The sequence below is a fragment of the Aricia agestis genome, chromosome 3 (genome assembly GCF_905147365.1).
Source record: "Aricia agestis chromosome 3, ilAriAges1.1, whole genome shotgun sequence".
NCBI lineage: Eukaryota > Metazoa > Arthropoda > Insecta > Lepidoptera > Lycaenidae > Aricia > Aricia agestis.
Genome location: NC_056408.1, coordinates 2,134,948 through 2,162,128, shown reverse-complemented (window position 1 = coordinate 2,162,128; position 27,181 = coordinate 2,134,948). Strand labels below are relative to the sequence as shown.

Here is a 27,181-nt window from a genome sequence, read left to right as displayed (position 1 = left end):
ATGCCTACATTAGTGTAGGCCAGGGGCTCCCAACCTTTTTCAGCCTGCGGCGCAGTTACACGTCACGAATCACGATATTTTGTCACGGCGCCCTACTCTACCTAGCTATTAGTAAAACAGACATAATTAAACATCTATAATGATTATAGTTAGGTTAAGCAGGTAAATCATAATAAACAAATATTAATTAATCATCTCTCTGCTCGCATAAATAATATTATAATTCTATTTTATAATATTTGTGGTTTTAGATAGGGATGGAGGGTTGACTCACGGCGCTCCTTTTGCCTTTCCACGGCGCACAGCTTGGGAACCCCTGGCCCTGGTATAGGCATAACTTTTTACTTCGTTCAGTAACATAGTTGTTATAATACATGACGTATGTATGTACGAGAAGATAATATTATTATTATGTTTTAGTGCCTAAACTGTAAACCTAAGTTTACATAATATTTTAATGAATAAGTAGATAATATTATTATGTAAGTAGATTCTTAATGAGAATAATAATTTAGGCCCGACCATCAGTTTGTACTTTCGCATCTTAATCGTCTCTTTATTATAGAAGTCTCTGGATAGTCCTCCGGAGATGAACTCACCTCTGGGAAGCACAAGTAGTGATTTGCAACGCCAAAACGAGGAACTTCGTGCTCGGCTTGCTGGCGAAAATGCTGATCATAAACGACGGCTTGAAGCGTACCGTAGAGCTCAACAGGGTCAGGCTGCGTTGGTGTCGAGGCTCCAAGCAAAGGTAATTTATGGTTAAATATATTATGAAATGGTTTTGTTATTTATTTTTCTTTTTTTCACTTTGCACTTTGCAGCTGCTTTATTCTGTTTTAAAAAAATCAAAATGTCAATCATGGGTGTGCTCCAATATTTCACCAGCTTAGTGGCCATCGGTCATACAATAGCTGACGAGATTTTATTGGCTATTGACATGTCAGATTATATCAGGTGGTATACTGGGATTAGTGGAGAATGTCACTTAAACGTCAACTGTCAAAAGTAAAAAAGTAGAAGAAGAAGTAATGAGTGAATTGTAAACAAATAAAATATTAATAATTTTGTTTCTTTTTAAAGAAAAATTTTGTTATCTAAAATAAAATCGACTCTAATTTCTAATGTTTACTTAAAGTAAACCGCTTCGCGCTTCATGCATACTAAACCGGTCATTCAAATATGAAATCGTGTTTTAAAGTTGAAACCATTCCACATCTCATTAAATTTATTTTATTTAAATTCAAATAGGTGTTGCAATATAAACAACGATGCGCCGAACTAGAGAACCAGATGCTGGAAACGACGCCTCGCAGCGAGCCCAGCTACAGACCTAGTCAGTCTGGTCAGGCTAGCAAGGCTATAGCGCTCCCGGCGCCGGCCGCTCTGCCCACCCCTTCCACCGACAGGCGAGATGACAGGATCAACGACCTGGAGACTGCTCTACGAAGGCTTGATGAGGAGAAACTAAGGTAGCATAAAATAAAATTCAAGATTCAAGACTTTATTAGCATCTAAGTACAGTATAAAATATAAATGATACAAACTCAGCACCTTGTACAGGCGGTTACTTATAAAAATAGTAATATTTTGGATTGTAATTTCTTAACTAATTACTAAAGTAACATAATATAATATGTATTTTTCATTTCTATTTTCTTAATTTCTTATAGTCAAAAATACAATCATCTATAACCAAGCAAATATATAATGTTCGGACTACAATTACTATGGTGCCTATCTTTCAAACCTTATAACTGTGCTCCATTAAATGAAAAGCAATTGACCGTAATGGATAACCATAGTTACTACCAAATCTCATCTGGAATAGTTTTTGCACAGGTATATAATCAACCATGGGCAATCACAGAAAAATTAGCCCATTATTATTTGCTTGTATTACACCATCATGAGCCAAAGGGCCATTGAAAGCCTACATAGGAATTCAAAATATTTTCTAATGGAAGAAAAATGAAAACTATGAAACAATTTTTTTTATATGGGTATTATTAATATTTTAAAGATGTGAGAAGCTGGTGGCTCAGAACAATCTGCTCCGTGACCAGCTGGAGGAGTCTCACCAGCTCAACGAGGCCCTCACCAACGACCTGCAGAAGCTCACCAATGACTGGGAGGCTCTGCGCGATGAGATGACCATCAAAGAAGATGAATGGAAAGATGAAGAACAGGTGATATTATGTTTTCCTAATAACTTTTTTAGGAAAACAGAATTTAAGAAAATAGAAGAAAAATTGTTTTTAGAATTTTTGGAAAACCTGATGTGTTTCATAATTACAGTCTTGAGACATTATTAATTTATCTTTTCAAGTTTCGATTTCAATTTACCTGGTTTCAATATTAATCGTTATTCCTAATAATATTGTATTCAACTGTTTCAGGCATTCAATGATTACTACTCCAATGAACACACCAGGCTGTTGAGTTTGTGGCGTGAGGTGGTATCCGTCAAGAGGTTCTTCAATGAACTGCAGTCCAGCACTGAGAGGGATCTCTACAAGACCAAGAGCGACATTGACTCGGCCACCAGAGAGCTTGTTGGGACACTGAGTGGATATGCCATAAATGCTTATGCGGCTCAGGGAACGAAGGTAAGTTTGATTATCTTAAGGTAATCTATGATTAAATAAAGTCAGTAGGGTGTGAAGAACATAGCAAGTTGAACTTTAATTGGCTATTGCTCCTTTCATTCACTTAAGCATGAAAATAATAAATAAATAAATAAAATAAAAATTCGTCACCTCACCGCAGGTACAATAACAAGATGTTTTACACACTATACCAATTAGTTAGCACAGTTTATGTGGGAGATTGGTGTCTAAACTAGGCGTAGCCTGTATTTCAGGACACCAGGATCTCTCTCGTTATTTCCAGCTAGTCACACAGAGTAGTGAATAATGTTATGTAAGCGAAAGCAATCAATCAATCTTTTCTATCGTAAATTTTTTTTAAGTTCTCCGTGCCCAGGCCTTGGTAAAATTTATTTGTCATTTCAGTTGAATTCTATGAACATACTCGTATTTATTCTATATTTAGCATTAAATCAGCAACATAAAAGCAGTCTAGCTTTGCTAAGTGTTCAGTGCTATAGATAGCCTAATTTTTGATTGGCAACATTTAAGGTGGAATCTCAATCATCTGGCAACACTGCATTGGAAGGGCTGCGGGTGGAACTGCACAATGTGACGTCACAACGAGATACCGCAGTCACTGAGCTACGGGAGAGAGATGCAAGAATACAGAGATTGTTGGGAGAATTACAAGAACTGGTAAATTTTGTTACCTTAAATAAAGTTGGTTGTAGGGTATATATTTTTTAGCCGACTTCCAAAAAGGAGGAGGTTCTATGTTCGGCTGTGCCAAATGGCAAAAAACGGAACCCTTATAGATTCGTCATGTCTGTCTGTCTGTCCGTCCGTATGTCACAGGCACTTTTCTCCAAAACTATAAGAGCTATACTATTGAAATTTGGTAATTATATGTTGTCTGTGAACCGCATTAAGATTTTGATACAAAAATGGAAAAATTACATACATAGGTACAACTAAAACAAAAATTTTTTACACCTAACCTATGTGTATGGGGTGTCTATGGATAGCTCTTAAAATATTTTTTTTCTAACCTGAATAGTTTTCGAGAGAGACTCTTCCAAAGTGGTAAAATGTGTGTGTCACCCCCCCCCCCCCCCCCTCTAACTTCTAAAATAGGGTAGTCATGATAAGTCTAAAAAAATATGATGTACAGTGGTCTGAACAATATCTAGCATGTAGTTTTTTTTATACGTCATAAATGGTAAACCTTTTCATTAAATCATTAAATATAAGAATAAATCAAAAATCTTTTAATTTCATAAAAATCAACCTTATTGCTGCTGCGGTACCCTTCATGGGCGACCCTCCAACTCGCACTTGGCCGATTATAATAATTAGTCCATGAGTGTACGAATATTGTGACGACGACGTTAACGATCGAATCAGCCACTACTTACTAGTTACTACCATAGCTGGGCACCGTTAATCAAATAGTTCTTCGTTAATCGTTAATCCGCTACAAAAAAAGTAAACTTCGTTAAAAGTTAAAGCGTTACATTTCGAAAGAGTTAACGCTAATCGTTAACGTTAATCCATTAATTTATGTAAAATTGCATTTTTATATCGTTGCCTTAGTGAACTTATTCAAAAACCTGTTGGTTTAGGTTCTGGGAGTTAACAGGTTAGAAACAAACAAAATATTCATATAATTCTAATGTGTTATTTAATACTCGGGCATGAGGTGCATATTCCCCTTTATGAAGTTGAAGTTCTCGTCTGTAAAGCGAGGCTCGTTTTGGTGTTAAAATGTCTTTACCCGTGGAAAAAAAAAATTGCATTATTAAATTGAGAAAAAAGTGCAAGGTATATTTAAAGTGTATAAGCGTTATTTGTGGAAAAACAAAGAGAAAAACAACTTTTGAGCCTGATTACGTTTAGAAAATTTTGTACTGCGTCTACTCTTTCTTGACAGACTGTGCGTTTGAAACTGTTTTTCGCGCCACGCTGTGGTGCTGTGCGGTAAATAGTAGGCATTGGATTAACGATTAACGGACTTCTACAAATTAACGGAAGTTAACGTGTCCGTTAACATTTTCTAAATTTAACTTAAAAGTTAATCCGTTAATCAAAATGTTAACTTCGTTAATTAACGATTAACGGATTAACGAGTTAATTCCCAGCTATGGTTACTACTACGCATCAATATGGGACACAGGACACTAAATAATACCCGCTACCTGCTTTGTGGAACAATCGATCGGTCGGCAAATTTTTGGTTTTACTTTTTTTCGTGGTATAAAAAAATGTTTCGAATAAGCCCATGGGTTTTGTTACTAGTTTCTCTAAGGGCCTGTTTCACCACTTCCTGATATGTGCCGGATAGGCTGTCCACCACTTAATTTGACAGATAAAGTATGGAGAATCTGTGAAAATATTTGTGGATAACCGATCCGGAACTTATCAGGAAGTGGTGAAACAGACCCTAAATGTTGTGTCTATGTTACTAGGAGGAGAGGTGTGAGTGCGCGGAAGCCGGCAGCTCGGAGGCGAACATCATGCGCGGCGCGCTGGAGGAGGTGGCGCGCGCACTCATACACGACGCCGGCAGCGACGCGCCCGTCGCCCTCTCCTCTGACAGGTAGGCTGTCTCATTCACACTTATTATGTTTTCGATTGCGTGAATAAGGCTGTCTCTTTACTGCATATTATAGCGTTGAGTTTACACATTAAGAGGATACACCAGGGGCGAGAGAAATCGAAAATAGGTATTTGAAAATGTATTGCTGTCTCACCAATCTCAAGTCTCCCACCGCAGAGCGCGATAGAGACAACACGACAAAAGTTCTAATAAAAGAACAGAAAATCTCCAATTCGTTGTCCGCTGATTCCTTCTCCAAAACTTAACCGATTTAAGTACTTTTTTAATTAAGAATTAAAGCAAGGCTTGACCTGTGTTCCTATGTTTTACTTTTTTTGTATATTTTAGCCAGTTTTGTTTTCTGGGTGTTTGAACACAGAGGAAAATCTGGCCATTTTTTTGGGTTTTTGGACATTCTTATCTTTTTTAATAATAAAATTATGAAAAACAAGAAAACATAGGGACATGCTAACAGTGGCCATAGATATTCAGGAAAAAATCATAACTCTACCAGCATTATCCAGGGAGGAAACAGGGGACAACGTTTGTATGGAAAAACGGTGGTGTGGACTCCTCTTAAGGCACCGGTTTGGCGGCAAACGCTCACAACTTCTCGTGTATTATTATTTATTTCATTCTGTCTGTTTATGTAAGGCTTAGTTTCAAGTTCTATTTTTCCTTTATATTATATTGAGCGATGAAGACCAAAACGTGCGAAACAGCAGGCAGGCGCATCTGACTTTTATCAGCTTATTTCGTCTCAAGGCCATTTCAAGGAAGAAGATACTCGTTAAACGGACCATAAATAATCTTTTTCCACTCAGATCACCGAAACGCGGCATGCCATCATCAGCCAACGCGACAGCGTTCGCGGAGAGCACGATATCGGCGGTGCAGGCCGCGCTACACAAGTACCAGATACAGATACACGAGCTACAGGTAATAACCAATACTGAGGCTTATAGTAAATCTCCTAAAAGCATGTTACTATTGCATCCCTCGTTAAACTATTCGGAAGTAGCTTATATATTTGTCTATATTACATTACTTTCTCTCATTAAACTGAAAAACAGGAGGAATATGTAATACAATACTCGTATATAAAGTTTATAATACTATTTTTGTTACCAAATATTATGTCCGTAAAGTATCTCTATATAGTACCTACACTGTACTCGGCGAAACATGGCGGTAGCGGTCATTGATTCCCTGTCAAAAACTTGTCATTTTCTATACAAAGCCGCGATTGACAAAATCTGACACTTCATTGTCAATCGCGGTTTATATAGAAAATGACAAGATTTGACAGGGAGTCAATGACCGCTACCACTATGTTTCGCCGAGTACAGTATAGTAACTTTTGTCGTGACTTATTCCTTAATATCATGCATGTCTCATACGTTGCTGATCTAACTGCTAAATTAGTGTTAAATTGGGTTTATGCTTTAGGTGAAACTACAAAATACGAAAGAACAACTTATGACGACTAGAAAGCATTCAGAAATCGCTGATAACACCATCGCGACATTGGAGGGGAAAATACAAGATCTACAAGGTATTACTTTATATTTTAAACCCTTTTTGACAATTATGTATCCCTACTTAATGATAAAGAATATAAATAGCTGTATTTTAGTAATAATTAAACGAAATAATAACCATATACATATAGAGTATACACCCATCACATTTATTTTTGGTTCCAAATAATTGGGGGTCATCCATAAAGTATCTCACAACTCACACGTAAAGGGGGGTAGGGGGTCGATGAAGTGAGACATGGCGTGACAAGGAAGGGTTCTAAAATCATAAACATCGACGGACGTACTTTATGGATGGTCCCTTGTTGATTTTAGACTACCCAATATTGTTCCTTGTTCTTCTTTCCCAGGCAAACTAGACCAATCTACAGCTGACTTGAACCAGTTGACGCAAGAGAAGGAGTCCATGCAGAAGACAATAGAGTCGCTAAGAGTCGACAAGAACAATCTAGAACGAAACAGAGTCGAGATCAACGCTATGGTACGTTTAAGGCACCTTTAAGTCGCCACCAGTAAAAGATGCTTTATGAGAGAAATGTAAACTCAAATGTCAAACTATATTAACATTAGCATGCTGATATTATTGTTTCTAAGTAGGAAAGTAGGATTAAAAAGTATCTAATATGTATATTATGTAAAATACATTCACTTAGGAAGCTTTGAATATTGGCTAAAAAGACAACTTCTATGGTTGTTCCTTGAGTCAGTGTCTTTGCAATTAAAATCCGTAATAGATTTTAACATTTTCAAATTAAATAAGTTTAACACTTCTATCTTTTCTTTCTACTATTTTTCTTTATTCTCAGGTGGAATCCCTAACGTCAGATTACGAGAAGCTGCAGAAAATCAACAACCGTCTGGACAAAACTATCGAGTCACTAGAGAGTGAAAAACGGAACCTCATGTCTGAGGTCGACCGCCTGCACAGAGAGGCCTCCGATAGAGAGTCTGTGTTGAGGTACACTTGCAGGATTTTGTCACGCATATTAATAATAACCGCCAAGTGAGATCTCTATCAGCGCTGCTACTTTCACAGTGTAGTATATAAGGGACACATACACACCCTAAAGCCGGGGTCGGCAAGTGACTTTAGGTGGGGTCCGGATAGTGTTAGAAAATTTTAACGAGGTCCAGAAAAAAACACACTTATTATTATTTTAATTAATAAAGATATACACGTATACCTTATCTAATTTTATTAATTGATACTTGTTATAAAATACATTACAATATTTCGCGGTTCGACATTCGACCTTTCGCGGTCCGCAAACGGACCGCGGTCCGCCTGTTGCCTACCGCTGCCCTCAAGTATTATCACTTAGTTTTGTAACACCTTGTTAACTGCCGTAAATAGTATGCCGTGTGCGTGATAATCTTCAATTGTTTAGGTCTGAAGAGGAGCGTTCAGCGCGCATGCGTGCGGAGCTAGTATCAGCGCGGGAAGACCTGCATCGCACGGAGCTAGCACGAGATCTGCTGCAGCAGCAACGAGACGAGCTAGATGCTTTGCTCGCGTCTACTGAGAAGACTAGGAGTGAGTACATCCTAAAGTAGACTGGCTTTACAACTTAAGAACAACGCACATGCAGCTCTTCTAATGTCTAAGTATCTATGAGCCACGGTCTATTGATTTCCATCGGATGACCCGCTTGCTCGTTTGCCCCGCTTATGCCGTTTTATTCTTTAAAAAAAATCAAGAAGGCTGTTCTTGCTCTTCGAGCTAAATTCTAGTTTCGACATCTAAACCATAAAGGATAGCCGAATCTCCAAAATATGCTTCAAGAATCTACAACGACTTTTGAATTTGTAATTAGACTTATGTTTACCTTTTTTTCCAATATGGTAGACAAAGCAGACCTTCAGTTTTACGTTGCGTAATGCGTCTAGCTCAAGGTATACGTATACATAATACATATGGGTAATTAATGTATAGACGAGCTGGAGATAGACCTGGAGCGGACGCTGCTGGAGCGCGGCGACCTGCAGGACCTGGCGGACAAGCTGCAGGCCGCCGTCCGCAACTTGGAGAGTGATAAGAAGAAACTGCAGGAGGACATCAAACATGTAACTTACTTCTTTTCACTATTATGGGCAGCGGCATGACGTGTGTAGGGGGAGTGACATATTTATAATATTCGCGCTGTCCACGCCTGCTTACTTCCCTGCTTAGCTGAGTGTTAATGTCGCATAATATTGTATATTGCGAATAAAGTGCGACGATTTGCAGAAATTACATTTTTAATTTAATATGCTACTTGTCTAACCTAACCTGACCAACTGACCTCAATTAATCGTTTTATTAAAACGAAATTATTTTCTATGTTAACCGTGTTCACAATTTATGTCTATCCGGCAACCGAATTTAAGAATCGAGATTATTTGTGGAAATCATGTGCAATCTCTTATAAACAGTTGGAAGACGAGAAATCCTCACTATCGGGTCAGTCATCGGAACAGCAGAGCGACCTCAACTCTCTTCGCAAAGAGTTGCTAGCGGCGGAACAGAACCGCATAGAGTTGGAAGCGGACAAGGCCGCGCTGTACGAGAAGATCAAGAGCTTAGAGGGAGAGAGGGAGAAAGTTGAGATGGAGTTGCGACAGGTTGTTAGGTAAGTTTACCCTTGGGATATTTGGGAATCAATATTAATTTAGGGTTAAAAAAACTGCTGAAAAAATACAAGTACCTTTGGTCTGTTGAAAAAAAAAGTGAAGAAATTAAAAAGTGGCAACATCGTAGTGCCATCCCTTCTTTTCTTAGATTGATTCGAAAGGGATGACACTACGATGTTGCCACTTTTTAATTTCTTCACTTTCTTGACAGGCTATAATTTTATGATGTATCATTAAGACTTGAAAAGATGCAGAATGGGTAGATGTAGTATTTTTATGACTATTGCTTAAATTAAATTAATTTCATGTAGGAAAAGATCACTAAAATATATATATATATATATAAGGTGCGATGTCCCTTTGCGTTTAAAAAAAACGTTCCGATGCACGTTTTTTCGAATGCCCATTTTTGTCAAAAATCAATATTGTGAGGTAAAATCATTACATTACTACAAATGCTATACGCCTTATTTTATGTTCTTTTTACATTGAAACAATGTAGACGAAAACTAATAAGATATATTTTATATGCGTCGTTCCCATTAATCAGTATACTTTGTAAACATTGTTATTCTATATTTATGGAAAACAGAGGTCTACATCCTTCTCACAGTCCATTTACGCGACAGGGAGCGCGGTGAACTCAGCTCGCAGCTATCAGCATTAGCTCGTAAGCGAGACGCACTCCACGAGGAGAACGTGCGACTGTCGCAGCGACTGGAACAGGCGGGCGAGACCGTGGCCCGTCTGAACAGGACCATAGATGACCACGTCAAACATGGGGAAGAGAGACAGGTGAGAGAGAGAGAGAGAAAGAGAGATTAGAGCAGTTATAACTAAGGATATTAGTAGTAGCGTAGTGGTCTGATCTGTAGCTTAGTTGGTAAATATTGGACATGAATATCGGCAGCATTTGAAATAATAAATGCGTGCTGGGCTTTCAAATCTTTACCTTTTGACCTTTTAAATCCTTACTTATGGCACAACCTTACTTGTTGTCTTATGAGTTATGACGCATTAGATCCTGTATATGTGTTGGCAGAGCTGTTGTAGTGTTTATCGTTCCCGCTTAGTTTTCTTAAGCGGGGAGTGCAGCACCATGTAGTTTTATTGGGTAGTCCTCGTGGTTGGGGAGCCTAACCTATTCTAACCCACCCGCCGCGCCCAGGGATGAACAAAACATTTCTTCATGAAAAAAGAGACTTGAAAATTTGTAAACTATCCTTTATATTTTACAGATGTGTATAGACAATCTAGAGCGCGACAAGCAGCATCTAAGCGAGGGTCTAGCCGCGTTGCGGGCGGAGAAGGAGGCGCTGGAGGCGGCGCTGTTTGACACCACCAGCCTGTTGGAAGACACCGACGCCCGCCGCGCCCGCCTGGAACAAGACCTGCAGGAGGCACTCGTGCTGCAGGAGAACTTCAAAGGTGAGAGTGAGATAGAGTGGTGGAATGAGAAAGAAGGAAGATATTGCTGAAAGAGGTACTGTTCGACACCTCCAGCCTGCTGGAAGACACCGACACCCGCCGCGCTCGCCTGGAGCAAGACCTGCAGGAGGCGCTAGTGCTGCAGGAGAACTTCAAAGGCGAGAGTGAGATAGGACGCTTAAGTGAGAGAGAAGGAATCTTACGGTCCAAGTAACATAATATTATGTACCATCAAGGAAATTAATTCATAGGCAGTTGACAGACCTACGTCATTTGGTCGGATTGTGTCAATTCAATGTTAGTCGTTATCTGTCGGCTGAGTTTGACATAGCGTGACCAAAATACGTAAGCCCCCTTCTGCCCATAAATCAACTTCTCTGATAGTATATAACCACATAATTTCAACTGTGATTATTATGTTTTGTCCAGGTCAAATAACACGTCTGAGCAAGGAGCTGCAGAGCAGCGAGAAGAAGCTGCGCGAGACCAAGGCGAGCATGACGCAGCAGTCCGGCAAGAAGGAGGCGGAGTACAAGCAGCTCATCGTTAACCTCAACCGCACCACCGCCGACAACATCACCAAGCTCAAAGAGGAGAAGGTATGACGTCATACGGATGTCCGAAAATTCGGTTTGGACTTTGTACCATAAACTAATTAATTCATAGGCAGATAGCGGACTTATGTCAATTCAAAGTGATATGTCAGCTTGACGTGACATAACCATCAACAATTTGGAACTCGATTTCATTGATAGCACATTCATCACTGCACTGTAGTCACATTAATTAAGTATAATAATAATCAATAAGTTAGTAAGACATTTGAGACTCAAACGAGAGAATCATTGTCGCAATTCTGCACCGGAAACTTGTATCTTACGATAACAATGCAGTAGAAGAAAATTGTTTAAAATCTGCTGTTAGGTTAGGTTAGGTTAGGTAGGTAGCTGACATTTCAATTACGTCAGACGTCTTGCGAATCTATCAAATCCATACTAATTTAGAAATGTATCTACGCGTCGCGTTGCGGTCTGAATCAACCCTTAATCGCCTGTTACATTGCTGTCACAAGATGTATTATCACCCTGCCGAACTAACTACGAATGTTTACACACCAGGAACAACTGCGTCAGGCGCTCGAGCAGAAACTAAACCAGACGATAGCGGCGCTGACGAGCGAGAAGGAAGCTGTGGAGAGCGGCGCGCGCGAGCGAGAGAGGAGATTGACGGCGGCACGTGACCAGCTCATGCTGCAGCACGACGAGGCGCTGCTGCGGGCTGAGAACGACAAACAGCAAGCGCTGCTTATGGGTAAATAAATAGAAACCAACATAGTAAATGAGAATGACAAGTATTTGAAGTGCACAATTTTAAGACCGCCCGGCGAAACTCGTCCCAATAGTACCGAATACGTATGTGATATGTACGTGTATTTCTGATCGCTGGACGCTGATCTTAATAAAAAATTAAAATGACAATTTTTGCTGAGTTATCTTAAGATGTGCGCGGCCGCAACTGCTACTTAAACTTAAATATTTTCGTATATAATATATTAATGTTTGTCTGTCACTTCTTTTGTAACTATAAATATGAACCTTTTTTAGCCCACCAAGAGCAGCAAGCTCTCTGCGAGAGGTTGGAAGAAGAGCGACGTATAGCAGCCGGCGAGCGTGGCAAGCTGGAACGTACGCGTCGCGACGCCGCCGCCCGTGCGGACGCCGACCGCGCCGCCATCGCTGCGTTGAAAGACGAACTTGCTACGGCAAAAACTAGATTGGACGAGGCTAAGTAAGAGAACTTTAACCTGTGTTTTAAGTAGTTATAGTACTTCGTTCGATCGCAAAGTTCGCTACTTTTCTCAATGCTTGCTTTGCTCTGAAATATATTACTATCACGTTTTCATAAATAGAAGTAGAATAAGTAAATGTACGGAGTTTCTATGTGTTTTGCTACCGAATGAAAACAAAATACCTTGTATTTTGCGTTTCAAATTTGTAATAGGTACCATACTATAATGTTTTTAAAATTCTTGGAAATGTAAGTTTATTCTAACCCTAGAGTGGCGGCGGAGGATGAGTGTGCGCGGCTGGAGACTCGCATCAAAGAACTTCACCTGGAGAAGGAGGCGCTACATCGTGAGGGTCAGGAGGCGCGCGCGCAGCTCGCACTAGCAGAAGACAAGTACGACGCCGCGCATGCGCAGTTACAGGACACGTTGAGAAAACTCAAAGAGGGTAAGTTGACCGATGTTAGAGAGACTACAGATGACGTGGGGTTTGGATGACTTGTCATGGAGGCGTAGATGAGAATCATCGAAAATAATATGATCTATGATAATTCCTAATTCGAGCACATTTCGATGCAAAACGTTAATGCTTTGTATTATTAAGGAAGGCGTGAATGTTGAAAGGTAACACACAAGATGACAGCGTTAGTGCCCACGCGCCAAAATTTCGTTTAATAATTTCTGAAATAAACCTCTGAAAAGTCGTCAAGATAATTTCTGTTTTATAGTGGAAAATGAGGCGGAGGGTCTCCGCAAGGATCTAGCGGATACGCGTCGTATGCTTAGCAGCGCGACCGCAGAGCGGGACAAGTACAACAGCGCGTGTCGCGAGTTGCGAGAACACGTCAAGCGCGCCGAGACCGAGCGTCGTGAGGCTGCTCGCGCCCGCGACGACGCGTATCACAAGATCGTTGGTGAGTGACAGAGACGGCTGGTGCAGGTGTAGGGTGAGATAGCAATTCTGTTTGGCATGCTGTTTGTAACAAGTTTACAATGTTGGTGTGCGAGTGGAAAAGATAAGTAAGTCGATCCTTATCTCTTCCACTCGCACAGGTTAGATTACGAATTTATATCTGCTCGGCAATTGTTAAGTTTTTAACTCATAAAAGAGGTTAGCGCTATGTGAATGCTATAAAGTTTATATTTATCATATAATAAGTTTTTATGAAAAGATAAGTTTATACATATCAAGTAAAAGTGCACGAAGCTGTTGCTGTTATTTATCTCTTATATATTTCATACTCTCATTTCCCAGGTCTAGAGGAATCTCGCAGCACGCTTGAGGGCGAGCTGTCGCGATTGGCAGCGGCGCTGAAGGTGGCGGAGGGGGGCGGGGAGCATGCGACGCGTGCGCTGCGAGCGGCCGAGGCGCAGCTGCAGCGGGAACGCGCGGCGCTGCAGCAGGCCAACCACGATATCAAGGAGCTGCAGTCTCGGTGAGTATGTGGAATAGTTAAATATAATAGAAATCATTTATTTGCTAAAATAATACGTGGGAGAACCATGCTTCGGCACGAATGGGCCGGCTCGACCGGAGAAATACCACGTTCTCACAGAAAACCGGCGTGAAACAGCGCTTACGCTGTATTTCGCCGAGTGAGTGAGTTTACCGGAGGCCCAATCCCCTACCCTATTCCCTTCCCTACCCTCCCCTATTCCCTTCCCATCCCTACCCTCCCCTATTACCCTATTCCCTCTTAAGAGGCCGGCAACGCACCTGCAGCTCTTCTGACGCTGCGAGTGTCCATGGGCGACGGAAGTTGCTTTCCATCAGGTGACCCGTTTACTCGTTTGCCCCCTTATTTCATAAAAATAATAATAATAATAATAATTTATTTCTTTCAAATCATATTAAGTAACATTCAAAAGCTTATAATTAAGGCACTGTTTAAGTTAATTACAGTACAAATTCAGTAGTTAGCGTTGGGAGCTGTACTAGTTTAAACTGTGACACAGCTCCCAGCGTCTTCCACTCTGGAATACTATTTTAATTTACACAGATACTTTACATTATAATAATTTACAAAACAAAAAACAAGGTTACAGCAAAAGGTTTAGTTAGTTACAATGTGTATGAAATAATGCTCTCAGAGCCTATAATTTAGGTTAAACAGCCATTTCTGCACTGCCTTTTTACAACTGTAATTACTTAAAGATATAATGTTGTTAATTACTACTACTACTAAATAAGTACTTTGCGAAAATAAGTTACAATATGATGTAACAATATGTTATACTAAGCCATCTTATTTTGCCTTTGAGTGACGTACACATTTTTACAAGTATCTATCTTAATACTAGTTATACTCAATAGGTTTATATTATGTTATCTGTAATTCTCGTCAAGAAGAAAAAATCTCGTTAAGTGTAAAAATAAATGTGTTATGTCAACACAGCTTGCTATGATTGCAGAAATGGGTAGTTTTGATTTTTATTGTTTTCACTTTTGACTACATCATTCACAGAAATATAATTTCTAAGGTAAATAGGCAAAGCATGGACGTATAAATATAATTACTACACAGACTACAGAACGAGAGCGAGGAGCGCGAGCGCGTGGCGGGCGAGGCGGGCACGGCGCGGCGTCACGGCGCCGAGCTAGAGGGCATGCTAGCGTGCGCGCGCGCCGACCTCGCCGCCGTGCGACAGCGCGCCGCTGACCTTGAGGACGCCTGCCGACAGCGAGACCAGGTACGATCAGTTGTGGGAGGTGATCTTAAATTCCACCTATAACAGCCATTGTGTTTAAACGAGATTTGATAGGCTATCGAGACGTAAAATCCTATTGGCCAGAATGATTGGGCTTGTGAAGAAACGCTCCCATTTACCTCTCAGTTTGTATAAGTGTGATCCTTGCGTATTTTATCGGTAATATAGTATCGGTAATATTATAGAAATGAAGTCAAAAAATGTAAATAAAACTAAAAAGAATAAAACGAAAATAACATTTTAAACCTAGAATTTTTGTGTAGGAATTGGTGCTGAGACTAGAGGACTGCAGGTCAAAAGAGCGTCGCCTCGAGGAACTCAAACACAATCTGGAAGTCTGCCTCGCCGACGCCACGCAGCAGATACAGGAGCTAAAGGTATCTTTTGGCACTTGAATATTACTAATAGGGGCGCAGATGCAAAACACCTGCCATTCTGCCAAGGAACGCTTTACAAGATAGCGACGTTTTTTTGCCACGTGTCAGAAATTTGTGTAAATTTCTACATTTTGTTGCATAGATTAAAAACCCGATTATAAACCCAAAAAATATTTAGACCCGTCTGGGCGCTAGTGAGGGTCGCGGACGTGCGACAGAGGCGGCGTTAGCGTCAGCGGAGGCGGGGCGACGCGACGCGGAGCTACGTCTGTCGGCGGTGGCGGCGGCGCTGCGGCGCGTGTGCGGCGTGCAGCCCGACGGCAGCGTGCTGCCCGCCGCGCGACGACGCCTCTCTAGCCCCGCGCGTCGTTACAGTCCGCACAGAGGTAAAGGTACAGTGACACGTGCTTATTTTAATGCTTAAAATAAAACAAGCATCCTGTTTGAACTCGATACATTTGCTTCTATTAAGCATGCTTACTATAAGAGAATAACTGATCGATACTACCATAAACCTGTTCACACGTGCTTAAACCATGCCCCCCGCCACCTGCGCCGCAGGTAGCATGCTTATTTTGAGCAATGTATGGATTCACGTGCTCGAAAGCACATGTTCGGTTGAAGCATGCTTTCGAGCTTGAAATAAGCATGTGTAAATAAATAAAAACATTATTTTTTCATTACAACTAGGGCGTGACCACTCCGAGGATCGCAACGAAATCATCGACGTCGATCCAGAATTGATCAAGAAAGGCATTAGAAACCTGATGCACGAAGTCTGCCAGATAGAACGAGAAAAGGTATGCATTTACATTAAATGAATGGTTCAACTACCAACGCCCGCTTGCGCCAGTCTGAATTATTTCAAGTTGCTCACAATAGAATTTCGTTTTTCGAAGAATTAAAGGTTAATAAAATACTTTATTGTCTTGAGTCACGCAAGTGTGTGTTAGACTTGTCTTCATTTAGTCGTCGAAATTATTTAAATATAACTTATCTTAACCTTATTTTGCTATAGGACGACTTCAAAGCCCAAGTGGGCGTGCTAAAGAAGCAGCTGAAGGAGGCGAGCGCGGCGCAGGGAGCGGGCGAGGGCAAGCTGCAGGAGCTGAGCGGCAACGTGCGCGGCCTGAGCGACGAGCGCGCCAAGCTGCAGGCGGCGCTCGCGCAGCGCGACGTGCAGCTCGCCGCCATTGTACGTATATTATTGTGGTTTATATTCTCATCCTCATCCCTGTATTTTTAACCGACTTCCAAAAAGGAGGAGGTTATATGTCCGTCTGTTTATATTTTGATATTTATTATTATCCAATATCAATCTCTTTTTTATATTCTAGATGCTCTGTAGAATTTATCAGTATTACAATGATAGTACAATTTTGAATTTCAGAATGAGTCCGTGCAAACAAAAACGATCGAGATCAGTAACTTGCGGGACAGAATAACCAGCCTGGAAGCGACGCTCACCTCTATTACAGAAGAAAAGACACAGAATGAGGTAATTAATTTTTTTTTAAATAAGCTGTTACATTAAACTAAACTGTTAAACTTTTATACACGATACAACTTATTTAAATATATAAAATAATTAATATTATATTATAGATCTCCAAATATGTATAGATCTCCAAAATGTAAATACAGATCCTACACAGAAACTGGGTGTATCTAAGGCCGCTATAAATAGTCAGTACTCAAGATGCATCTCGGTCTCAAGACACGGTTCAGGCTCTGTGATTGGTTGGCTGTCAAAATTTGGACCAATCACAGAGCTGAACCGCGTCTTGAGACCGAGATGCATCTTGAGTACTGACTATTTATACCGGCCTTAGTACCAATTTGCGTGTGTATCAAATTTAAACTAAAATTATTTATTATGCTAGTAGTATTATTATATATAGTAGTAGTAGTCTGTCCGAACATCATTCTCGCATCCAGGCCAATGTGATATCAGTGCTAATGGATCCTTGTAATAATAATTCAAATTCAGAACAAATCCGGCAACCTCCGCGCTCAATTGACGGAGCGGGTGCAGGAGGTAGGACAGCTTCGTGAGGCGCTCGCTGCTGTTGAAGGTAAGATATTTTTGTAGTTTTAGCCCGGCCGCACATTGTCCGAAATTTCTGATCAGAAACAGTTGAACGTCCGCGCTGTCTCTTACATTTTGTACTGAGCCGAGTGAGCTCGAACTCGCCGGAAGGATATTTCGGATAGTGTGCGGGGTGGCGGTCCGGCGAAATTCAACTGTTTCTGATCAGAATTCGGACAATGTGCGGCCGGGCTTAAAATACACTAAAAATTTCATATTCAACATGACTACTTGATTAGAAAAATCAACATAAATCTATAAATTTCAAGACATGACGCACTTATGTTTATATTTTTGAAAATAAGACACATTTTCGCTTTCCTAATTTTAGTATGAAAATATGAACGTATAAATTATATAAGAATGTACTAAATATTCTTTTTTCTATTTTCGAATATTTAGCCCGCGCATCCCGCCTGGACGTGCGTCGCGCGCAGCTAGAAGGTGACGTGCAGCGCGCCGCCGCCGCCGCGCGCGACAGGGACGCCGCGCTACAGGTGAGAGAGATAACAATAAAATAAAATGTACCGATTTTTTTTACTTTAATATTTCAATGTTAGTTGCAATGAAAATGATACGAATTTAAAAAATAATATGGTATCCCATTGAAATAGTTTTCGGGATACCGTGTCACTAATGAGCTTTGTCCACTGTGCCTTTTTCTGTTCGTCAAGGGCATGCGTTATAGTGCAGTCAACAGTGAACGTGAGGCATGCCTCTGACCGTATCCAAAAAACAAAAACGACAATGTTGGCGTTGCGTTCGTTGACGCATTCAATGATTGAATGCGCCAAAAGAAAAGTTGAATGAAATAAGATGACGAAAATGGAAGACGAAAGCGCATAGTGTGGACATGCCTATTTAAATACAAACCAATCCAGCCTTACAAAATATTAACTTTAATTTTAATAATTACTAGTGCATAAGCAGCCAATGCTTTGTTCTTGTCTGTTGTATGGTGTATCTTTTGTGTAACTATTTTTATCAGTAAGTGGATTAAATAATAGAATTAAAGTTACCTTATTTCGTTAACAAACCTTCACAGAAGCTGCAAGAGCGCTGCGAAGGTCACACCCGCACTATAGCCTCCCTAGAAGACCGGTGTACGTCACTCAAGGGCACCGTGGAACAGCTATCTGGTGCGCTGCAGAAAGCGGCGGCGGCGGAGACGGAGCTGAGAGCTGAACTGTCCAGGGTGACCAGGCAGCTGACTGAGGCCAGGAATAATGAGGCGAATGCCACGGATAAGCTGAGGCAGATACAGAAGAATGTTGGTACGTATACATCCACAAATGTGTGGTGCTTTAAATCCCATGTTAGATTTTTTTTCACAAACCTACCCGTTGTCTACCCTTCTAATAGCAATATAACTCTTTTAAATGGTCTAAATTACAATATAAGAAGTTGTGACTTAACTATTTTTATTAGTGAAGGGTTAAGTCACTCTACTATCTACTACCCAATAAACCCAATTCCACCAACGTCTGTGTGGACAGCTTGTTAAAATGTCATGTGTTCTCGTTCATTCATATGAAAAACGAAAGAGGTAACGTGATACTAATTCGAGCATCGACTTTAGCAGTCGTTGTTGAAATTGAGCCTAATTCTGACATTTATTATGTTATCAAAGTAGTTACTGTTGTTTGTCTTATTGGACAGTTTTGATACTAAACAAATTACAATTAGGCTCAATTAATAGTAACGCAGAGTCGAAGCACATCGAAGTGAATTATTAAAACTGAATAATATAACAAATTCAACTTTAACTCCAACGCGTTAACGCACTTTATTACTTCTGAGTATTTAAAAGGGCGCGCGCAACCGCGCGAATTCGCGTCGATACGTCCGACCAACGCTGATTGGCCTCCCAGAAGTAATGTATGCGTTACGCTCTGGAGTTAAGGTTGAATTTTCTGTGTTCAGTTTTTGGGAATTCGCTTCGCTTCGCTTCGACTCTGCACTAGTATAAATTGACCCTTACTCATCTCTGTACAATATTTCCAGCGAACTGCGAGAACGAGCGTCGCGTGTTGTCGGAGAAGTTGGAGAGCGCGAAGGCGGCGCTAGGCGAAGCGAAGCGGATCAACTGCTCGCTCGACGACCAGGTCCACCGACTGACTAACCAGCTGGCTAATGTTGAGGCGCAAAGGTTTTTTGATAACTTATGTATATAACTGTCTGATTGCTGATTTAAAAATAACGCGACTTATGTCCCTCGTAACCTCCTAAGCTCTCCAAATAACGACTTCTGTGGCTCAGTTGGTTGAGTGTGTGGCAGCTCAAGCCGGGGGACGTGGGATTGAATCCCGCCGACGGAACAAAATGTTTTCAATGTTCCCGGGTCTGGATGTGTATTAAATATGTGTATGATATAATAAATATATGTATAGTATAAAATTATTAAATATATTTCCGTTATCTGGTACCTGCAATGGTGGCGTACTTCACATGGCTATTCGTATTTGCTATTGGCTATTTGTTGCATTTGGCAAAATTATTGACGTATACACAAACAAGCGAATAAAGGCAAATACGGCCTTCCACAATGGACGACAAATACCAAACTTTTACTTGATTTTGTTTACTTGCCTATTTGACCCTTTTAATGTGCGTCAAAAACCGAAAAAGGTACGGATACGTGTATTTGGTAGCAAATATTGGTCATAATATATTTTGTCAAATAGGCAAATAAAGCCAATACTTTGTCAAACATACCGTCTACACATGGTGATTGTTTGGCGAATACATCAAATACGCAAATACAATTAGCCATGTGAAGTGCTACAATAACACAAGTCCTTCAAGTACTTAGCACGGGGCCAGATTGATGTGGTATGGTAGCGTCCATAGATCAGTACCTTTGTCGGTTTTTGACGCACATCAAAATAGTCAAATAGGCAAGTAAACAAAATCAAGTTAAAGTCTGGTATTTGACGCCCATGTGTGTAAGGCCGTATTAATTGCCTTTATTTGCTTGTTTGTGTATACGTCAATAATTTTGCCAAATGCAACAAATAGCCAATAGCAAATACAAATAGCCATGTGAAGTACCAGCATAAGAGCCAGTTGTCAATCTCAAAGTAGAGATAAATATTACAACTCATTGCTGTGACTCCAGTTAATGTTAACACTTTAGGAAAATAAGTCGTAGAAGTAAACAGCTAAGCTTTACGACGACATTTTGATCATTTTATATATAACACAAGTTTTTATTATGTAATAATAATTATTATGTAAATTGTAGAGCGGACCTCGAGTGCCAGCTGCGTATGGCGTCGTGGGACAGCAAAGATGGCAGCGACGGCGAGTTGGAGCGCGAACTGCGTGCGTTACAGCGCGAACGTGAAGAACTGCGTGCGCAGAACGACATGCTGCTGCGTGCTGACCGCGAGCGCCGCGTACGCCCGCGCGCGCACAGCACCGACCGCACGCTGCACTGCGCTGATCGAGACTCAGGTTTATATTTTGACCTTTATGCCTCTGACATACGGGTCAGTCCTACGTGGTAAATACAAAGAACGTGACGAACTGCGTGCGCAGAACGACATGCTGCTGCGTGCTGACCGCGAGCGCCGCGTACGCCCGCGCGCGCACAGCACCGACCGCACGCTGCACTGCGCTGATCGAGACTCAGGTTTATATTTTGACCTTTATGCCTCTGACATACGGGTCAGCCCTACGTGGTAAATACAAAGAACGTGACGAACTGCGTGCGCAGAACGACATGCTGCTGCGTGCTGACCGCGAGCGCCGCGTACGCCCGCGCGCGCACAGCACCGACCGCACGCTGCACTGCGCTGATCGAGACTCAGGTTTATATTTTGACCTTTATGCCTCTGACATACGGGTCAGCCCTACGTGGTAAATACAAAGAACGTGACGAACTGTGTGCGCAGAACGACATGCTGCTACGTGCCCGCGCGCTTAGTACCGACAGCGCTGTACTGCGCTTACAGGGACTCGGGTGATTTTTTAGTTTGACCTGCATTCTATTGACATAAGAGTTAGCCCTACGAGGTAAATACATCAAGCGATAAGCACTACAACGGTACAACAGTGAACGACAGTGGCAAATCAGATTTTTTATAAGCTAGGTGTTTATAAAGAATAAAAAATTTATAATTTTTAGTTGTAAAAATATTGTATTGCAAACAAATAGCAAAAATTCACTTTTAATTTTTATAGATAAAAGTACTAGATAATATACTTAGTAGGGATGTCAACATGATCCAGCCCCCCCCCCCCCCCCCACACCCCCCTCGGTACGCCTATGTGAGTGATTATTTTGCCAGGAAGGTTTAATTGCATCATGTATAAATGTTTATGCTATTGTGTGTTTTGTGTAGGAGATTCACTGATAGACAATTGCAAGTACAAGGAGACGCCGTGTAAAGACAAGTCCTACGATAAATCGTATGACAAGTCTTATGAAAAGTCGTTCGGCGCCGACATCGCACTCCTCGAGATAGAAAACAGAGAGCTGAAGATGAAGATCAGGCGATTGGAGAAGGAGATAGCGGATAAGGTACAATATAATTTTGCAACACTAGGAATTAGGATGCTTGAGATGTAATATGACAGTCCTATGACAGGCACGCAATGCAATATATTTGTTTGTGTGTGTGCATATTCATAATATGTATAGGAATAATCTTTTTAAAGATTGTCTCACCCCCCACATAATATCTAAATTATTAGACTAGTTTTAATTTGTTTCTTTTTTTATTTCATTTTGTTACCATACATTTGTGTTAGTTGTAACTAATATTTTTATTATAAATTATAAGTATAGATATAATATGAACATCTACTTTTTTGTCCAGGAGTCTGAGATCTCACTCCTCCGTACGCGGTTCCTAAGCGAGGGGGGCGGGGGGCGTGACGCGGAGCAGTACCGCGCGGCGGCGCTGCAGGCGGAGCGGCTGCTGGAAGCGCGCGAGGCCAGCCATAGACAGCAGATAGCGCGGCTGGAGAACCAGGTACAGTACCGATATTTTCTGCACAACCAGCTCATAACTATCGTATTAGTATGCCCTAAAATATTGGCCAAAAAAGAAAGAATCTTGAACTGCAGAAGACTGAAGTACGTACGATACTAAAGGTTTTCGATATTTAATATAAAATGCTGACTGGTTTAAAAAAGATATCGATATCCGTAGTCCGTACTAACAATTTATTCTGCACGCCACCACGCACTACGCACCGCGTTATGTATCGTTGTATCAGAATAATTTCTGTCAGCTTTAAAAGTGTCATGCGACATAAAAAAATACTTTGTGTATTCAAATATTATAATTTATAAAAAAATTGTAATGAATGTATGTGCGTGTCAGTTATCGGCGACGCGCGCGTCCCTATCGGCGGAGGTGCGGCGGCGGCAGGCGTACGTGGCGCGCAGCGGTCGAGCGGCGCGCGACGTGCAGCGTTTACGTACTGCGCTCGGCGACTCGCTGAGGACTGTGTCGCAGGTATTACAGATCTGAGGGTTGCCGGTTGACACAAATTACGAGTAGGGTCGGGTACCTAGTTCAATGAGGGATAAATGACGCTATGTAGCCGTAGGGTCTATCGTGTCAACTGTCGTGTCATATATCAGGAAATAACTTCCACATATCACGATGTAGCTGTCATACGTGTGTCTGACACGAAAGACCCATACCGACTACCGTCCCTCTGGTGGCAAATGAATAATGATAGCAAATCCTCATTGCATTCGAAAGTTTAGACAGCGAAGGCAGTATAATCAAATAAAGAGTTAAATCGTATTTGACGCAAGCGCCATGTGTCAAAGCGATGCAATGTGTTGTGAAGACTGGATCTGGCTTTGCGGTCGAAATTATCGAATTCAACATGATCGAGTACTCTGGGAATTCACAAATCGTAATTCGACTTTTTGCGTACTTAATCTATAAACGCTTGCTGCGACTAGCGTTTAGCTTACCACGTGGTAAGTCTGAGCGAATCTGCCTGGCGAGATTCGTGCGTATCTGGGTCAAAATCTTCAATGCACGTTGCTTGAGATATTTGCATTGGTAGCTTATTAATGTATTTGAATGTGTTTACTACATCACACACAATATTATGTCCCTGTTTTCAGTTCACAGCGTTTACTTTAAATCTTCTTCTCGAATCCCATCCCATCGTCCCGAGAAAGGGACATAACATAGCATAGTTTTTATCTCGAAAAAATGTACGGTTCCCGCGCAATAAACGAATTTTGGCGCAACAGAGTTGTGGGCGTCGTCTAGTAATAAAATATTTAATGGTATGCTGTATCTAATGCTATTTCCACAGGACCCAGCGCTGGACTCATACACGTTGGAGCACGAGGCGCGCAAGCTGGACAGCACGCTCGCGCACAGCCTGCCGCCACTGAACGACAGCTTCGATTCCAAATAATTCAGTATTATCAACCAGTATTTGTGTACAATACCTACCTTCTATACCTGAACTATGACGGAGATTGGAGAAATAAGAGTTATTACCAGCATATCTACATTCTACATGTTCGTAAACACTCGTTTTTGAGAATATTAATCTCTAATCCAATGATCGACGATTACGAAGGTATAGAGATATTCTTGTACTTGTCCATGTTTGATGTTGGCTGTATGTACTACAGACAGCTGTTAACATGTGTTAGTCAGTCATAGCCATCATTGGACGACGTTAGTGGGCACCTAGATGATCAATTCTAATGTGCAATATCATTGAACTGTTTATTTGGAAATAAGATTGAAGGCGGGCGCGTTCAATATCAACCCTAGACTGTCAATAATATTGCACAATACTTGATATTGCACAGTAAAATTGATCGTCTAGGGGCCAGCTGAAGCCTTTTAGAAACCACGTACATTTTTAAAATCTTAAAGGTGCCATTGAGCCAAAGATTTATTCAACTTCTAAGTTTCTAGGCATCTATGTTTAAATCTTTACAAAAGTGCCTTCATTTGGGATTTTTTTTAATCTTTTTTTTTATTTCATAAAATTCTAGTCAAATTGTATTTAATGTTCTGTGTATATTTGAGAGTATTATCAATTTTAATCTTGTGATGGAGATTGCCTTATTTATCATTGCTATACTTAATATAAATTACTAGTTATGATTCTATTTATTATTATACTAATTTAAACAGATTTAAGTACTTATTAAAATTTCGTAACGATTTATTTTTGGGTGCTTAATATTGTAACAAAATTCTTATTTATAGGTCTACCAGAATCTGATGGCAAATTTTCAAAAAATATCCTTGATCATTGGATAAATTTTTATATTTGCCTGTTTCACACACATAATAAGCCGCTAAAAGGGAAAAAAGGATCAAAACGTTTTATCATAAGATTCTGGTAGACCTATAAGTATTGTTGTAACACTCGAAAATAATGTTGCTATGGCATGAGATGTGGCAACACTGTTTCATATGATATTGATGTAACATACTAGACACCTCGCACTGTAGACAACATTGACATGAATCACCGATGTATCATAGATTCTCATTAAGTTTAGTTCCAGGAGTTGTCATAATGCCTTTGCCTTTGTCTGAACCTTTGTCCAGTGTCTTTGTCAGAAATTTATTTATTCAACTGCGATTTAAACATAGCAATTAACTTTTTTTTTGTCTAAAACAATCGTTAAACAGTGTTTTTCTTGGAATTTAGGCAAATATTCTGATGATGAACGATCTCGACCAATTTTTTAATTTTGTGAGCATTGTTTTAGATAGACTTCCGATAAGTTCACTCTTAAAGCCACTTCATGGCCTTTTCAGTTTACATGGAGATCGAATTCCCTACACATTGTACGTTACTGTGTGAAGCGTACCTAATGCAATTAAAAAGCACTTCATCGAGAAAATATTTTTAACACAGCTTTTAAACGGATAACGCCTATGTGCTCAGTGCGTTGCGCGTATTTCTGTATACTAGCGGTCACGGGTTCAAATTATATTCCTCAGTTTTAGAACGTTTTGTTTTTTACTTTGGTAGATAATAGGACAAATAATAATAATCAGAAGTATTTTTATGGTGATTTAATAGCTATTCTTGTAGGTACACATTACAAAACTCAGACTCAATATTAAACATTATAGATCCTTTTAGCCCAGTGGCACTCAACCTTTTTTTATACGGGCCACAAACACGTTTTGGTCTTGGTGTCGCGAGCCGCATCCAAAATTTTTTTGGGTTAAGAAAATAATAGTCTTCAACGTTATCTGTTTAAAAGTTGCAAAATTTTCACGACTTTCACTACTGTGCACTATTTTGCTGGTGGACGTGAACTTCAAAAATATGAAGTCCCACTGAAGTCCCGGCGGGCCGCAGGTAGGGAACAGCTGTTTTAGACTATTCAATATGTAAAATTTGCCAATAATCAAAATACAAACAAAAAATCCATATCAAACGCCACAAATTTCTCAATAGTTCAATAGTTATATCGGCGTAGGTACTTTCGCAACGCTTTTCCGACTCCAGTACGTGACCCAACTACGATTGACTCAATTTCAACATTTCACGATTGTACCTACGTCTGTTTAATTGTTATAATTAAAATGTGTATCGAGTGTCCGTATTAGTAAACCAAGAGCCAGTGAAGTCTAATAAAATCTTAACTTTACGAGTGCCTCATGCCTGGCAATGGAAAGCAAAAATATTCAGCAGTGGAAGACAAGATTCCTACAGTTATTCCGAAGAAAATAAGATAAAAAAATTGAGATTTATACTTTATCGAAGACCAGGTAGACTTTCACTTGGATACCTCCTAAAGTAACCTGCCGAAACTCCATAGTATCTGGTCTTTCTTACCTCTATAGGGGTCATATTACTTATACTAGAACTTTAGCTTTAATGAAATGTCTGGCTATCGCTGGCTCTTGGGTTGTAAGAGAAAACGACTTTGATTGATGCGTTGATTGCTGGCGATCATGTCTGATGATTGTATCGATTATGATTATTTATAGATAAGTTATGAGTTTTGACTGTAGGTTATCGACAATCATTATCGAATAATCAGAATCGACAAGACAGCTCGTTTAACGGACAAAAAATATCAACTTCCTTTTTGTGATCTCTAATTTAGGCTCTGGCTGTGCAGGAAAATCTATAGTCAAAGTTAAACAATGTACGGTCTACATAGTTCATAGCATTTGAGATAAATTGACATGAATACTATTATGTTCCCACTTCTGAAATATACCTACTGTGCTACATATACTATTTGTACCTACTTGTTAGGCAACCGCTCTCACAGACTTTTAATGATGATTAAACTTCAATAATTTATTTAAGAGTTTGACAGCTAATGTGTGGGCCTTATATCAAAATCTTCATTTTAAGCTTCAGCTACATAAGTAATTTTGCATTCGTCTCGAGAGTCAGAGACATTTAATTATGATTAACCTTTAATTTAATGAAGAGTTTAACAGATACTGTATGAGGCTTATGTCAAAATTTA

At 40.3% G+C, this 27,181-nt stretch overlaps 1 protein-coding gene across 1 annotated transcript; it reads left to right on the top strand.

Annotated features, from left to right (window-relative positions):
• The first annotated feature begins 589 nt into the window (after positions 1-589).
• On the top strand, positions 590-24,476 carry LOC121740316 (rootletin). Its single transcript, XM_042132982.1, has 36 exons — positions 590-751; positions 1,252-1,472; positions 2,024-2,189; positions 2,400-2,609; positions 3,141-3,287; positions 5,057-5,187; positions 6,012-6,126; positions 6,637-6,742; positions 7,079-7,209; positions 7,535-7,686; positions 8,117-8,262; positions 8,662-8,792; positions 9,141-9,337; positions 9,968-10,133; positions 10,577-10,766; positions 11,196-11,365; positions 11,885-12,077; positions 12,371-12,554; positions 12,825-13,000; positions 13,281-13,466; positions 13,808-13,988; positions 15,078-15,243; positions 15,525-15,638; positions 15,817-16,024; positions 16,329-16,438; positions 16,657-16,833; positions 17,029-17,136; positions 17,629-17,713; positions 18,130-18,224; positions 18,773-19,001; positions 19,732-19,876; positions 20,972-21,183; positions 22,074-22,252; positions 22,551-22,706; positions 23,061-23,195; positions 24,022-24,476. The coding sequence occupies exons 1-36, from the start codon at positions 590-592 to the stop codon at positions 24,124-24,126; spliced, it is 5,685 nt and encodes a 1,894-aa protein (XP_041988916.1). The 3' UTR covers positions 24,127-24,476.
• The last annotated feature ends 2,705 nt before the right edge of the window (positions 24,477-27,181 follow it).

Bases quoted from the DNA above. Each gene is read 5' to 3' on its own strand.
- LOC121740316 (XM_042132982.1), top strand. From the start codon at position 590: ATGAACTCACCTCTGGGAAGCACAAGTAGTGATTTGCAACGCCAAAAC. The intron at 5,188-6,011 runs GTAGGCTGTCTC...TTTTCCACTCAG, and splicing joins GTCGCCCTCTCCTCTGACAG to ATCACCGAAACGCGGCATGC. The intron at 16,834-17,028 runs GTACGTATATTA...TTTGAATTTCAG, and splicing joins ACGTGCAGCTCGCCGCCATT to AATGAGTCCGTGCAAACAAA.